The 15,830-nt window shown below is 35.8% G+C and overlaps 1 protein-coding gene across 6 annotated transcripts in view; it reads right to left on the bottom strand.

Moving 5' to 3' along the window:
• The window catches only part of DOCK8 (dedicator of cytokinesis 8), a 92,360-nt gene that overhangs the window by 54,277 nt on the left and 22,253 nt on the right, over window positions 1-15,830 (bottom strand). For all 6 annotated transcript variants that reach the window (XM_034410291.3, XM_034410292.3, XM_034410293.3 and 3 more), the window contains exons 10-16: window positions 15,599-15,679; window positions 14,474-14,633; window positions 12,329-12,468; window positions 10,678-10,768; window positions 7,311-7,473; window positions 2,871-2,988; window positions 1,562-1,632 (exon numbers count right to left, since the gene is read on the bottom strand). In XM_034410291.3, coding sequence (XP_034266182.2) covers window positions 1,562-1,632; window positions 2,871-2,988; window positions 7,311-7,473; window positions 10,678-10,768; window positions 12,329-12,468; window positions 14,474-14,633; window positions 15,599-15,679 — 824 coding nt within the window. The remainder of the gene's footprint in view (window positions 1-1,561; window positions 1,633-2,870; window positions 2,989-7,310; window positions 7,474-10,677; window positions 10,769-12,328; window positions 12,469-14,473; window positions 14,634-15,598; window positions 15,680-15,830) is intronic.

The raw sequence follows: 15,830 nt of genomic DNA, 5'->3' as shown, positions 1-15,830 counted from the left end.
GAATTTATAGATCTAACCGAAGTTGAAGAAAAGACCAAGGAATTGCTGCTACAAGTCCAGAAGAAAATGAAATCTATATTTTTAGATGCAAAATATAACATTGTTTACCAATAAATATAATTAAAATGTGATTTCTTTGATCAGTGTAGACTAGGGGTGTCACACTCAATTTAATTGAGGCCCGCATCAGGGTTGTGTTTGATCTTGGAGGGCCGGTGTGCGTTTGGTGTGTGGCCGGGGGGGTGGGTCCATGGTGGGCACGTGACATAGGCTCAAGATACGTTTTTTCCCCTTCTCTTCTTTCTTTCCACAGTTCTTTACTATAACCATTTTGCTATCTCTTCTACCAGATATTACTGGCAAACATTTATTACTTATTCTTCATAGTCCACTAAACTTTTCATTTCTGAATTTATACCCCATTGTTTAATGGTAAATTGTTTTTCCAGGCAGAAAAGCTATTTATACTATTGTATTTTTATTATTCAACTAATAATAAAAATACAATAGCATAAATAACATGATAATACCAACAGCAGAGGTAAATTTCCAGGATAATAAATAGAAATGGCTGTCAATGATTGTTGATTGTAGATTAAATGGACCTACAGTATGTAAAATCTGGCATTAAACTGTAGTATTAACATAGGATGTTGCTTGCTTTCCATCCAGATCAGGTACTTACTTGAGGCCACATAATTGTAATCCAGTCCAATCCAGTCCTCCTGCAGCACTTTGCGGGCCGAAATCAGTCTGTGTGGAGGCCCCACAAGGCCCATTTTTTGCCTCCCCGGCCTTCAGCAGCACTCTGCCGGCCAAAAACAAGCCCCACAAGGGCCTTGCCGGCAGTGTGCTGCAGGAGGCCGGGGAGGCTGAAAACGGGCTGTGGGGTACTCACATGGCCTCCCTGCGGCCCGTTTTGGTTGGCAGAGGCACCACGGGCCAGTCCTTTGATATTTCCAGGCTGGCCCCACAGGCCAGATTTAAGCACCCTGTGGGTCAGATCCAACCCACTGGCCTTGAGTTTGACACCCCTGGAGTAGATCAAAACCAATATACGTTTATGTTGCAATAATGGGGAAGCAAAATTTTGTCCTGCCAGGTTTAGTAGTAATTAACCATTGAATTAATGACGATATTAACATGGAAATTATTCCTACATTTTTATGTCCAAAATGGACAATTCTGGCCTTATCCACAATTGACATCACTTCATCCAATGTTAAGTAAAATTGTGCTTAAGGAAATTCACACTTATATGGGAGACAAAAAGAAACCATAGTCAATTCCTGATTATACTGTATAGATTATAATGCTACTCTTAAGTAACATGAAACACTATGTCTTAACTGTTCACTTTTTTTTTAATTCCTTGTTCACGTTTTTTTTGTTGTTGTTTCAAGACAATAAATGCATAGTAATTGTTTTAATTACTGAATATAAACACCTTTAATGAAAATGGTTTAGCTCTTTTTATACCCAGAATTTATAACTATTCATTGTTATGCAAATAGTGTATATTTGAACCTAAGGATACAGATGGTAATAATAATGACCTTACTTGTTATGATATGTTACAGGAGTGTAAATCTCTTGTATGAACTCTGGACCTGTAGATTTTCCAAATATGACCTAGACAGAAAAATATAATTCATTAAACGAAGCAAAGTAAAAAGTTACCATGATCCAAAGATACTTTGGGGGAGGGAGGCAGAATATACCAATTATTTGAAATTGGCAATATTGATTTTATTTCTGATAACGTTGAAGTCATGCAGCCATTATTTTAAAATATAAAATCATAAAATAGATATGTTATGTTGTCATTTCTTTAACTGGTGACATGGAAAACAGATTTTAAATTGGCAGTCAATATCCATCTTCTTAGAAAGAAATAGGTATGTATTGCCCCTGCTCCGTCAAGTGTCCAATTTTTATATACATCTTTTATTTTTTATACATCTTTTATAGTGTCTAGCAGCCGCTGACTGGACATTATAAAAGATGACACTGAGATGACCATGGTGCATCTGAAGGAAGTAATGAGGACAGAGGGGCACAGAGAATGCTGTTCCATAAAGTGGCCGAGGGTCGGACATGACTGAATGGCTGATGACACAATGTTTCATCAACCCTACAACTGAAAGTTGGCCACAAAATCTCAACTGTTAGTGGCAAAAAGCTAGTCAACCTGGCTTTAAAATAAAGGTGAAGAGCTCCTGGGATGTATGTTTGTTTATTTGTATGTAAAACAAAGTTCCAATCAAATAAAATTGAGCATTTTACTCTATAGCTAGTTATTAAATGAAAATTATAACCAAAATTGATCAACATAATACTTTAGCAGATGAATTATCAGAGCATAGCTAATTTTTATTTTTTTATCATACAGGTAGTCCTTGAGATATGACCGGTTACTTAACGGCCATTCAAAGTTGCAACAGGATCTCCAACAGCTACATACAACCCCGTTTTGAAGTTATGGCCTCTGCAACATTTCCCCCGTGTATTCCCCCTGCCAGGACCCCACAATGCTTGGGTCTGCTCCCCATATGCCTACCACCCATTGCACAATTACAATTCTGAACACCAGAATGCAATTTAGCCTATGGAAATAAAATGCCTGCTTCCAGAACTGCACCATGCAGCCAAGAGAGAAATCTCCATGGCCTTGCTAATGCTTGCCAGGCTGAAAAAAACATCTCCTAAGTGGAATGAGTGTCAACAATCTGGAAAAGTTTGGTTTTATCCCAAGATAATTGGAAGCATTTGTTGCAGAGAAGAGCTAATGTATGGGAAATTTGTATGGAAAACAGATCTGAATAATTCTGCACAAACTGAACAGGCAAAAGAACAAAGGACTTTCTTACCGGCATTGCACAGGAAGGATTTTCTCCACACATATATTGAATCTTAATGGTAATGTTTCGTCCTGAAGCCAAGCGGTTTGCAAAATTCAACCGCTGTGGATACACATAAAGAAGATTTCTGGAGGGAGAGAAGGATGATTGATGATGATGATGATTTTAATTAAGTTTATGCTAGTTTCACTTTCCTTTTCCTCATCAGCAATACTTTTTCCCCCCAGAGAAATACTAATGTACAAAAATCCTGAAAGCGGATTTCACTTTTTTTAAGACAAAGAAATGCAGCATTTTCTTTTAGATTATCCCTTTTAGAAAGCCAGAATAAACATTTGTCTCCAAGTACAAGGATGAAAAAAAAACTTTGTAATTTTTGGATTATCAGGCAAGTGAAAGAATATGTTCATCTCCAAATTATTTTAGAAACTATCAAAGGCAAAAAAAAAAAAAGGATGTAGAAGAAAGGTATTTTGTGGGGGACACAAAATTGACAAGATGATGGACAGAGCATCACAACGCAAATATCATTCTCCTTTGAATGCAAGAGATATAGATACATAGATACATACATATATACATACATACATACATATATACATATATACATGGGTAAGGCTGAGATTGCGACATTGTATCTGTCTTCTTGCCAATTTTGACAAAACCCTGTCCTGTGAATGCTACTGATGCTAATGAAAATAAAGTTCAAAGCATGTAACTTATCTGGTAATTGAGGGACAAAAGAATGCAATTCTGAAACAATTTTATTTAAAAATTAATAACCCCCCTTTCCAGAAAGGAAAAAAAATCATAAAATATTTTAGAGTGTAGGTATGCAAGTGATACATGATATTCTTCAACATTTGTAATGAAATTTTAATTTTCAAAATTTCAATATTAATTTTAATAAGGTAGTCATCTGGTTGAAACTGGAGAACTGGTATACATCCAATTTTTTTTAACACCAAAAAATTTGATGCTTATCTTCATGAGCAGGATATTAAAGTTCAATTCCACCAAATCAAGAAAAAACAAGAGATCTTAGAAGGGCCCTCTAACATAAAATGAACCCACTCACTTTGCATTGACATCTCACCCACCTCATCCCTCATTTTACAAAAAAATCTTAAAACACCAGGGACCTAAAGATAGACTATTCTTAAGGCAGGATTTATTTAGGTTGGTGGCCATCTTAATAATAAATATGTTAAAACTATACTTGATAAATGGGAAACATTTTCTAATACAGTTAGGTATACAGGTTCTCACACAGTTACCAACACACCATAATTCTCATGACTTCCTTATTATATCATTACAGTATGTCAGAAGTGGTGAATCAGCTGAAAGTGCTGCAATAAACAAACAGGTCACAGATGAATGTTTTATTTCTTATGATGTGAATTATGTTAAGTAGAATATGATTAAAAAAGTGTTCAGAATTGATTTAAATTCAGTAAAGAACTTTTTTTTCTAAAAGTACAAACAGAAGAGTAAGAGACAAAGTCTGTTCTCGTTGCATACCAGGATATATTTCTTGAGCAGATTGATATTTAATGTATTTTTGGAGGTATTGTCTTTATCTTCTTACTTTAAAAAAATGAAATTGTAAAGTGATTTGTTTAAATAGATAAAAATAGCACTACAGAATTAATTCTCTACCATTCCTCATTGTAATCACTTTCCAAAAATATTTTGTCCTATTGAATGCCTTCTTTCTTGTTGTGAAGCATAGAGGGCTAAAAATAGGACGATTCCTCCATTTGAAGAGACCAAGCACAACATTGCTTATAGTTTTGTTTCTGAAGGTAGACAGTTTCTTGAATAATCTCCACATTTGAAAGAGAATATTATTGAAATACATGTATACACAAGCTCTCTCTAGAAAACAGTGTGCATGTACAAATCAATAGTCCTGGTTCTCTAAGTAGCAGCACTATTTGCAGCAACATATATAAACTCTACCATACAACACTTCAGATGCATTTCTGTTGAGGAACCTACCATTGTCATTCTCAGAACACAGGCCTCAAAACAGTTAAAATGGACAGCAAACCCCAAAAATCCCCATTTCCTTGCTCTTCTTTTAAAACCAAGCTTATTTCTTAACCTGATTCAGAGCGGTGTTGTGTGAATTTTTACCTGTTTAAACATGCATCAAACCCTGCAGGTAGTTTTTGCTGCATAAAAAATTGAACATAATTAATCATGATATTTCACTAACTACAGTAAACAAAGGCTTGACTTTCTCTTTATTATATGTGAGATATATATATACATATATATGTTTTCTCAGGTTTTCGCGGGTGTTTGTATGTAGGTCTTTGGTTATTCGGGTCTTCTCCCACGTAAAATTGGAAGTGTCTTGGCGACGTTTCGACGAAGTCTCATTCGTCATCTTCAGGCTGGTGTTCTCGGCTTCGTGCTGCCAGGAGCAAATGGAAGCACGAAGCAATTCCAGAATTGCTCCTGGAAGCACGAAGCCGAGAACACCAGCCTGAAGATGACGAATGAGACTTCGTCGAAACGTCGCCAAGACACTTCCAATTTTACGTGGGAGAAGACCCGAATAACCAAAGACCTACATATATATATATATATATATATATAATTATATTATATTATATTATATTTTGCTGATAAAGAAATAAAGGGAGACTAGTATAGATCTATTTCAAGCTTTTTAGCTTTCATCAGCTAGGCATACCCTTACTCGGTTTCAAACTTGGGCTTCCTGCATGTTAGGCAGTTGAATTAACCTTCTGAGCCACAAGTTATCCTCCCTTCATCAGCTTGAGCCAGGATACACACACACACACACACACACACACACACACACACACACACACAAAATTTGTTAGGAAATGAGTTTAAGCCTATTCAAGTCTCTATTTCTAGAGCATATCTAAAGAATTTTCTGAATAATTTCCTAAACTAAGAAAAAGGCAGACTGTTATAACCCTGATATTGCTGGTTCTTCATCCTGCTTTGCTAACTTTCATTTCATGAGGTAGTGAAGGATATAGCTACCGAAGACTCCCTGTATGTTTTTTCTAGCTAGGAAAAAATAATGGCTTAGGATAAATTTAAAAAGAAGATCCCTTCAGTCTAGATCTTGGTTTTTATTTTCCACTGAATTTTAGCAGGAAACAGAAAGAGGAAGAATCAGGAAGGACTTGGCACAGACCCAAATCATGCCAGAACTACTGAGAGTACAGCCATTACCAAAGTTGGTAAGGGAAACATAGACTGAGTCCTAGTTTATCATTTTTGCCATTTCCCATTATCTTTGTTTCATGAAAAATACTTTCTGCTTCTTATGGTCCAACCAAGCCTTGACCACAATGACTACCTGGTCAGAGCAGGATTCAGAACAATCAGTGAATTTAAGAAAACTACAAATCTGCGGAAGTAATTGTACAGAATGTTTTCGTTTTCATTTTAATGAGAGCAATCCAATCAGGGCTAAGCATATTCAAAGATTGTTCTGGGTAATTCTGGGGGGAAATAGAGGACTAGGAAGTCCTGGAAAACAACATGGCTAATTGGCTGCTGCTCTGAATAAAAAAACTAAAGAACTTCAACTTACAAATACTGCTTAAATCGTAAGTTGAAAACCTAGAAAACCAAACATGTAAAAGCGGCAGAAACAATTATGTGAAAAAGCATTATACTTTTATTTGAACTGATTAAAAGGGACAAACGTTTTCTGAACATTTGAAAAATAAACAAAAATCTTTGCTGCTTAAACACAAGAACTAACTAATATGATATTATTCCATAATAATCAGACCACCATTTACAATTCCCTTTCTTCCATTACCTCCCACAATACCTTGGAAGATACAGGTATCCAGAAAAGAATCTCTCATAATATCACAATTAGCAGGGTAAAACAAGCACAATAAATTAGAGAACTAATAAAAATCTAGAAGGGTCTTTCTTTCTTCCTTGTTCAGTTCCTGTTATTTATATATTTGTTTCTGTATTTAAGTTTAACATGTACAATGTAGGAGACTCCAATTATCTAGCTCTAGTAACCTAGAAACATTCTTATACAATAAAATTTAGACTAACCATTAAACACCCCATCATAAAAATTCTAATTTAGAGAACTCTGAATGGGTAAAACAGAAACAGTAATGGAAAGGCCAGCCTCAGTTCCAGTGGCAAGCTGTTCCACAGTTTAGTTCCTACCCTGGAAAAAATAGTTAGTTACTGATATCAAAGGTATCTATGAAGGGAAAGCTGCAGAAAAAAATACAAAATAATTGTCTTGTTACAATAGTTCTCTAGCAGCTGTTGTTTCTGTCTTCCAAGGTAAATACAGACAAAATATGTTTTCAATAATTTTATTTATTCATGAAAATCCAGATAACATAAGTATTTCCAACTGTTTTGATTTACACCTGATTCTCATAATTCAGCAAGATAGATAAAATATCTTACCTATATACAGTATGGGGCACATAGACTTCTCGTACTGGAAACTCCAAAATCTCCTTATGAATTCGGCTGCGATTCTCAGTGAATGGCTTTACTTGTAACAGTTCTGGGCTGAGGCAACAATTGAGGCCGTCTGATGCAGGGGAGATCTCCAATTTAAGCAAACCTTAGGAAAATTAATAAAAGGAAAGTGATGTGGTACATTAAATGTACAAACGCCATAAGAAAATCCCTAATCTAACAAACCTGGTTCACATATAGTCTAGATGTCCAGTTTCACTGCTATCTTAAATAAACTTCATTCTCAAACGCAAGGTCTCTAATGAATCTTTTTTTTTTTATTTAAGAATAGAAAGAACGACATCCCTGAACTCTTTGTGCAGCCAAAAGTGGCACCTCCTTCCAAACTCCTCCCTTTCCATTCTTCAACCCCAATGTCTCATTGGCCATCGTGCAGATCCATCTCTTCGTCCCAAGCACTTTCTTTTCACAGGAATTCCCCCCTCCCTCCATCACCCAGGTAACACTATCTTCTAAAGAGCAGGAAACTAGGTAAAAGTTCATCTCAGCATTAAAGCAAAGCTTCTCCCTCTCTCATTCATGTCAGCGCTGGAAGAGATCATAATTTGGAACGCTGACACTAGAATGTACTGGTATATATCCCAAGTCGCCTGACAGAACAAAAGCTTATTATTTTATCCTCCGCAGAATATTTAGCATGCATTAAAATTCATATGAGCACAAGTGTATGAGAACAGGTTCATCCCTTCCATCTAAGCGGGAAATAACAGAAAAATCTCGGGCTAAATATGGCCAGGATGTGTTAATCTGTAATAGGACAGCAGGGTTTACTCTAAGAGAAATGGGTCTAAGAGAAGCCCCTTGCGGAAGGCAAGACTCCTCATGGGAATTCTCCATTATGAGGGTCCAATGTCTTCACTACTACAAACAAAGACAGCTGGATATCTTTAAAAGAGATTAGATAAAATTATAAAGAACAAGTCATTGAACACTCAGTCTTATCTGTAGGATGGAGGCAGTATGTATCTAAATACTAGTTGCTGGACAATAAGGAGGGGGTTGCATCTTCAACACCTACTTACAGTATAAGCATCCCCAAAACATCCATTTGGCTAAACTGAGAAAGAAAATGCAGAACTAATATTGGTTTTGGCTGATAAAGTAGTAGTTGATTGAGGTGAAGTAAATTACAATGTTTTAAGTTTGGTTTGGTTAAGCAGGGGTGAAATGCTCCTGGTTCGGACCGGCTCACCTAATCTGGTAGCGATGGAGGCGGGTGGTTCGGAGAACCGGTAGCAAAAATCCCTGCCCCTCCCATGCCCAGCTGAGCTGCGCGATCATCAGAGGCTTTTTTTCTTTTAAATGGCTCTGACAATCCAAGCTGAGTTGCCTGATCTGCAGAGAGTTTTTAAAAAACCCTCTGACGATCAGGCAACTCAGCTGGGATTGTCAGAGCTTGGATCGTCAGAGGCATTTGAAAGCATTTTTTTAATAACCTCTTCACTGAAGAGGTTGTAGAAAAAATGGTTTTAAAAGTTAAAAAAAAAAATTGGGCACGCCCACCCAGTCACATTATACCACCACCACCAAGCCATGCCCACAGAACCAGTAGTAACAAATTTTAGATTTCACCCCTGGTCTTAAGTCAGAGTCACACAAAAATACAAACCACAAAAACCAAACTTAAAACATTGTAATTTACTTTACCTCAATCATTTAAAAAATTCCATAATCCAGCAAGCTCTTTTTGCTAAAAAGCAAATTTATGTGTTTAAATATGCAGAAAATGTTTTAATATAAAAGTTATTCAGTCGCTTGGTATGTGTTTTTATTATCATTAAGGGCTGAATTAAGATTGATTTAAAATCAGAATAAACAGAATAGAACAGAATAATAGAGTTGGAAGGGAAGGTCTTCTAGTCTAGTAGCTCCACCCACCCGCCCGGACGTCTCTGCGTATTTACAGAAGTGTTGTGCATGCATGCACCCACGAGTGAACTGGTAGCGACGGGATTTGAAACCCACTACTGGTCCAACCCCCTGCTCAGGCAGGAAATTCTATACCATTTCAGACAAATGGCTGTCCAATCTCTTCTTAAAAACGCCCAGTGTTGGAGAATTCACAACTTCTAGAGGCAAGTTGTTCCACTGATTAATTGCTCTAACTGTCAGGAAATCTCTTAGTTCTCTCCTTGATTAGTTTCCATCCATTGCTTCTTGAACTTCAGGTGCTATGGAGAATAGTTTGACTCCCTCTTTTTTGTAGCAACCCCTGAGATTTTGGATCACTGCTATCATGTCACTCCTAGTTCTTCTTTTCATTAAACTAGACATCCGATTCCAGCAACTGTTCTTTATATGTTATAACCTCCAATCCCCTAATCATCTTTGTTGCTCTTCTCTGCAATCTTTCTAAGGTCTCAACATCTTTTTTACATCATGGCGACCAAAACTGAATGCAGTATTCCAAGTGTGGTCTTACCAAGGCATTATAAAGTGATATTAACACTTCATGTGATCTGGATTCTATCAAGATCACGTGAATAAAACATGCAAAAAACATGTTTAATTAATTCAACCTTCCTAGATTTAAATGACATATTATCTTGAGAGGTATTGTTACATCTATTATCTAAAAGTGCCAAGAGAGCTCTATTAAATTAAGCTTTACAGAATTCCTAATATTATTCAGAATAAGTAAACTTAAGCTGTTTGTAAGAAAGCTCTCTGGGCATCTTCTTAAGGCTCAGTAGATGTTTGTGACTGGACTCAAATCATTTTGGAATTCTGTGTCCTCAATTTGCCCAAAATTTACTGGTAATTAGCTCTTTCAAGGCCAGAGAGTAAAATATTCTGGGGCAGGGGTGGGTTCTACTTACCTTTACTACCAGTTCGCAGCGGGGCTGCGTGCATGCACTTGCTTCGCTCACATGTGCGCGTGCTCTTCTGCGCATGCGCAGAAGCATTTTGGTGATGTCGGGATCGGTGGGCGGAGCCACCTTCCGGTTTTACTACCGGTTCTATAGAACCAGTGCGAACCTGGGGCAACCCACCACTGTTCTGGGGTGATAAGTCATATTACAGCAAATTTTGAATGATATTTTACAACAAACCTGTCCAGATGTTATTAATGGAAACAACCCGATTAGGGCCAGGCGAAAAGCTCATCCTTACTTTTGCTTGTTGGCTTCTTACAGTGCTCATATTAAATTGTAGTTCCCTCAAGCATTTGAGCAGAAGAAATTTAATAAATAAGCCATTGTTTTTCTTGGGGAAAAATGGTTATTCAAAAATAGGTGAGATTTGGCCAGTATATAGTATGAGTATCTAATATTAATATTAAGCATACCTGGTATAGACTTTGTTCTTCTCTGCAACGAAGACCTTTTGTAGTCAGCTAAAAACTTGAATAAGTCTTCATCACTAAGCCTGTCTCCTTCCTGGAATGAGCAAGTTATTGAATATGATCTGTTGAAAACTAAGTTGCATCTTTATTTGTAATAAACTACATATAAAAATATATTGTATGACTTAAATTTATTGACAATGTCAGTTTCCTTGTTTCTGGTTTCCATTTATTCTACAGTATTGAGAAATAAATTTATCTTTTAATAATTTTTCATAGAGGACACACGTTTTCTCTTCCTGAACTTATTTTACTTCTACTCTGCTTTCTTTTACATCTTTCTTTCCTTTCTTGCCATATTTTTCCCCCCAAAATCTATTCTTGACAGGGCTAAAAGAAAGTGATTTTTCCCACTTTCAGAACTTTTCATCAACCTTTTATGCTTCATTAATTTTCTTAAACATTTCTAATAAAGAAACAAACAAATCACACTTTTACATTAAATTTCTTTCTTTTCCACACATTTGGATGAAAAGATTTATGTTTAAACCATGATTTTAAATAGTCTTTTTTTCTGAGTAGATGCCCACAAATACCAATTAGGTTGCTCAACAGTCCAGATATTTATGTACAGATAGTCCTTGCTTACCAATAAATTGATAAAGTCCTCGCTTACTAATGGTAATTGGTACCAGGAATTCCATCACTTAGTGACACAATCATAATATATGAAGTCACATGAGTGTGCTGACCTACAATAGCAGTTCCAGGAGTCCACTTGCTGTTGTTAGGCATATCCCATGTGGTTGCAGGGTCCCACAGTCACATGATCACCATTTGCAACTTTCTGCCAACCTAATGCAACCTAATTCCTACTTTCATATGTACTAACAACTATTTAGATAATACTACAGTAATTCATATTTTTCCAATCATCTCAGATTATTTAATCTATGCCCTACCTTCCCTTTCCTGAATGTATTCATCAAGTACACTCTACAACATAGTCCACCTTCATTCCAACCTTTATCATTTTTTCCTTTTATATTCCAGATTATAATCTTCCAAAACTACTGGTCTCTGCAGTCCATCATAGCCTTAATCAATCAAGGTTTTATTATAACACTTTTTAAAAAGTTAGGTAAGTTGTAGACTATATTTGTGCCATATTTGTGCTATATTTGTGCGGTATTCCTTGCTGACTGTAACTGTGTAAACAAAGCTTATTTTTATCCCATGTAATCAGTCTATTCTGTGAAAAGTAGGACCGCTAATCTAGAGATGACCATAGACTCTCATATATTCTTGCCAATTAGGAATTATACATCATCATCATCATCAAAAAACATTGGCCAATTTCTGATTAGCCAACATTCTAGAACTGGGCCCCGCATGCCAGCAACTGGTTCACGCAAACAAGCAAAGCCACATCCGTGAAATGGAAAAACCTCCCTCCACTGATCCCTGGAGCCCAAAAGGTTGGGGGCTTCTGTTCTACCTTACCAATCTATTTTGACAAAAGTTAGAGGTCTATAAATCAGGACAATAGTAGCAATATGGCCAGACCAGTACTTAGAACCCCTTTATACTACCACAACAAGGAATGGCCCTTGGAATTACTCATGTGGAAGAACTTCCCAACAGTGTACTGTACCTGTTTTAAAAAAGTGTTGAGAGTCAGAGTGGTGGTTCTGAAGTTCACTAGGCCAGGAATGTCATCTGAGCCAAGGCCTCTTTCAGAATATCTTCTAGATGGCAGTGTCAACGTTTTTCGATCGCCACAAGACCCTTTTCCTTCAAATGTGAAATTTTAATTGGATTTTACTTGGCTTAATGAAAAAGGAAATCGTAGCTATTGCTACATTGTACTATTTCAGAAAATTAATTACAGGTAGTTCTTGATTTATGATCACAATTGAGCCCAAAATAGTTGTTGCTAAGTGAGACATTTCTTAAGTGAGTTTTGCTCCATTTTATGACTTTTGTTGCTAGAGTTGTTAAGTGAATCACTGCAGGTGTTAATTTAGTCACACATTGTTAGGTTATTCTGGCTTCCCCATTGATTTCGTTTGTCAGAAGGTTGCAAAAGGCCTTTATATGACCCAGGGACACTGAAACTGTCATAAATATGAATCAGTTGCCAATCATCTGAATTATGATCATATGACCATGGGGCTGCTGCAATGGTTATAAGAGTGAAAAATGATATGTCACTTTTTTCATTGCCATTGTGAGTTTGAACAGTCACTAAATGAACTGTTATATATATATGTATAAATTTATATATATGTAGCTATATATAAAGAGTTAGAATCCCATTACAGATAGTCCTCAATTTACAACAGTTCATTCTGTGACCATTCAAAGTTACAATCGCACTGACAAATGTGACTTATACCCATTTTTCACAATTACAACCTTTGCAGCATACCCATGATCATGTTATTAAAATTCAGATGCTTGGCAACTGACTCATATTTATGACCTTTGCTGGGTCCCAAGGTCATGTGAACATCTTTTGTGACCTTCTGACAAGCAAATTCAATGGGGAAAGCCAGATTCACTTAACAACTGGGTTACTACTTATCAACTGCAATGAATCATTTAACAACTGTGGCAAGAAAAACCATAAAATGGGGCAAAATTCATTTACCCCATTTAATGTCCCATGAAGTGAGACATTTAATGTCTCACTTAACAAAGAAATTTTGGACTCAAAATTTGGACTCAATTTTGGTCGTAAGTCAAGGACTACCTGTGATCTCATTTATACAACAAACCTGTAGGATATACTGCCATTTTAAATGAAAACAAAGGATGAAACCTGGTAATTTGCTCAACCTCTTACAGGATTAATAATTAGTTTGTATGCTAGAATGTTGAAGATGCTACGGTGATGACTTAATACAGTATAAAGTATAGTGCCAATAAACACATCCTTTTTTCTTATCACAAGTGCATGTTCAAAGATTAATCTTTTAATAAGGCAAAAGGATGAGGTAGTAGTATGAGTTTTCCTGCAATTGAACTATTATTTCCAGAGCAAGGCTCTTTGGATCAGCTAAAAAAAATCTTTGGATCCAACTCTTTAATGATTAGATTAGATCAGATTAGATTAGAATTCTTTACTGGCCAAGTGTGATTGGACACACAAGGAATTTGTCTTTGGTGCCTATGCTCTCAGTCTACATAAAAAGAAAAGATACATTCATCAAGAATCATAAGGTACAACACTTAATGATAGTTATAGGGTACAAATAAGCAATCAAATACTAAGAAACAATATAAGTCGTAAGAATATAAGCAACAAAGTTACAGTCATACAGTCATAAATGGGAGGAGATGGGTGATAGGAACAATGAGAAGATTAATAGTAATGCAGACTTAGTGAATAGTTTGACAGTGTTGAGGGAATTATTTATTTAGCAGGGTGATGATATAGAGTATAATATAAAGTATAATATATTACGGTAGTGATAGAAACAAACACCATGAAGAGATTTTTTTTTTCAATTGTCCATCAATTATGAGGATTAGCTTCCATGCCAGAACACTACTTATTAAACTTGCTTAACTAGCTAGCTAGTTAAGGATAGCCTTCAATTTTTGTTCAGTATGGGCCCACATAACTCCATTAGTACTGTTATAAAATTACATAATTAAGAGAGAGTAGACATTTTCATTATAAAGTAGAATAGAAATAATGGCATTTTATGTGTTTATATAGTTAGTAGGAAATAGTTAATTACAGTATCTAGGATGAATTATAAGATATATACACAGTCATATTTAAACTTACCATTTAAAACTTCTAACTCAGCTATATCTTTCTCAAGTGTTGGAATACTAAAGAAACTTGCTAAATTTATAGGTATCCAAGCAAAAGGCATGCGGTACTTTCCTAAACGTTGACAAAAGTTCTCTGCTTGTTGTTTTAATTTCTCAATCTTTTCCTTAGTCTAAAAAATAGGCAGAAAAATATATCATAAAAATCAATTAAACAGAAAAGAAATGACCTAACATGTTGTCATGGCGGTCATACCATAATTTTTTTGCAGAATTGTAACTTAAAGCAAAAGCCAAAAGAGTCAGGGATAAATCTAGTCAACTAAAGCCTCATTCAATAAACAGTAGGCAGAAGTTAGGTGTTATGTTTAAAATATCAGTGCAAAGAAACTGAGAGTAAGAATCAAATGGGAAACCAGAGATTTATTTATGAAATTTAAATCTGGTATCCCAGATGTTACATCATCAGATGAGATTGCAAATTCATTGTAACAGTCCTAGTATTAATCGGGTTTGTAAGGTTAGAAATTTACATAAGTCTGACATATAGGTAGTCCTTGCTTTGTTTAGTGACTGTTCAAAGTCACAGTGGCACTGAAAAAAGTGATTTATGACTGTATTTCACACTTAATGGAGTTTCCTATGGTCGTGTTATCACCTTTTGCAATCTTTTGACAAGCAAAATCAATGGGGAAGCCTGATTAATTTAACAACCTTGTTACTAACTAAACAACTGCAGTGATTCACTTAACTGTGGCAAGAAAAGTCATAAACAGGGCAACATTCACTTAACTAACTTGTTTAGCAATGGACATTTTGGACTCAATTGTGGTCATTAGTCAAGGATTAACTGTACTTTGAGCTAATTTTTCAATTATTGGAGAATGCAAGCTTACATCCTAGGACAGATATTATCTTATAAGACTGCTATATTTGCATAGCAATATTTTTAGAATAAAAATTGGGTGATAAGATCAATTGTTGAGTATTTGATTATGTACATTTCAAGACATGGGAAGAAAAACTATACCTTGAAATAACACTTTAAATCTCAAGAATACAGAAAGATGGCTACATAAATATCCCTATTATCAGGGTAATAGATTTGCAGTTCCAGTTAAAAACTTTTATTATCTACCTTTCCACTTTCACTTTCTTTTAGAAAGATGTAGGGTTCTGCACAATCTCCAATTTCTCCTTGCTGAAGGACTTTTTCAATCTAACAAAAAAAAAAAAGAGAGAGAGAGAATCTAATTAACAACAAAATTTTAATAATAGTTCTATCCAGAATAACTAATGCCATGTTGCCTAGAAATAAAAAGAACTGTGGGCTATCACCACCAGAATGCACTAGGCTAGTCAATGTTGGT

The sequence above is a fragment of the Pantherophis guttatus genome, chromosome 2 (genome assembly GCF_059756535.1).
Source record: "Pantherophis guttatus breed Tessera chromosome 2, ASM5975653v1, whole genome shotgun sequence".
Lineage (NCBI taxonomy): Eukaryota > Metazoa > Chordata > Lepidosauria > Squamata > Colubridae > Pantherophis > Pantherophis guttatus.
This window is presented reverse-complemented; position numbering and strand designations above follow the sequence as displayed.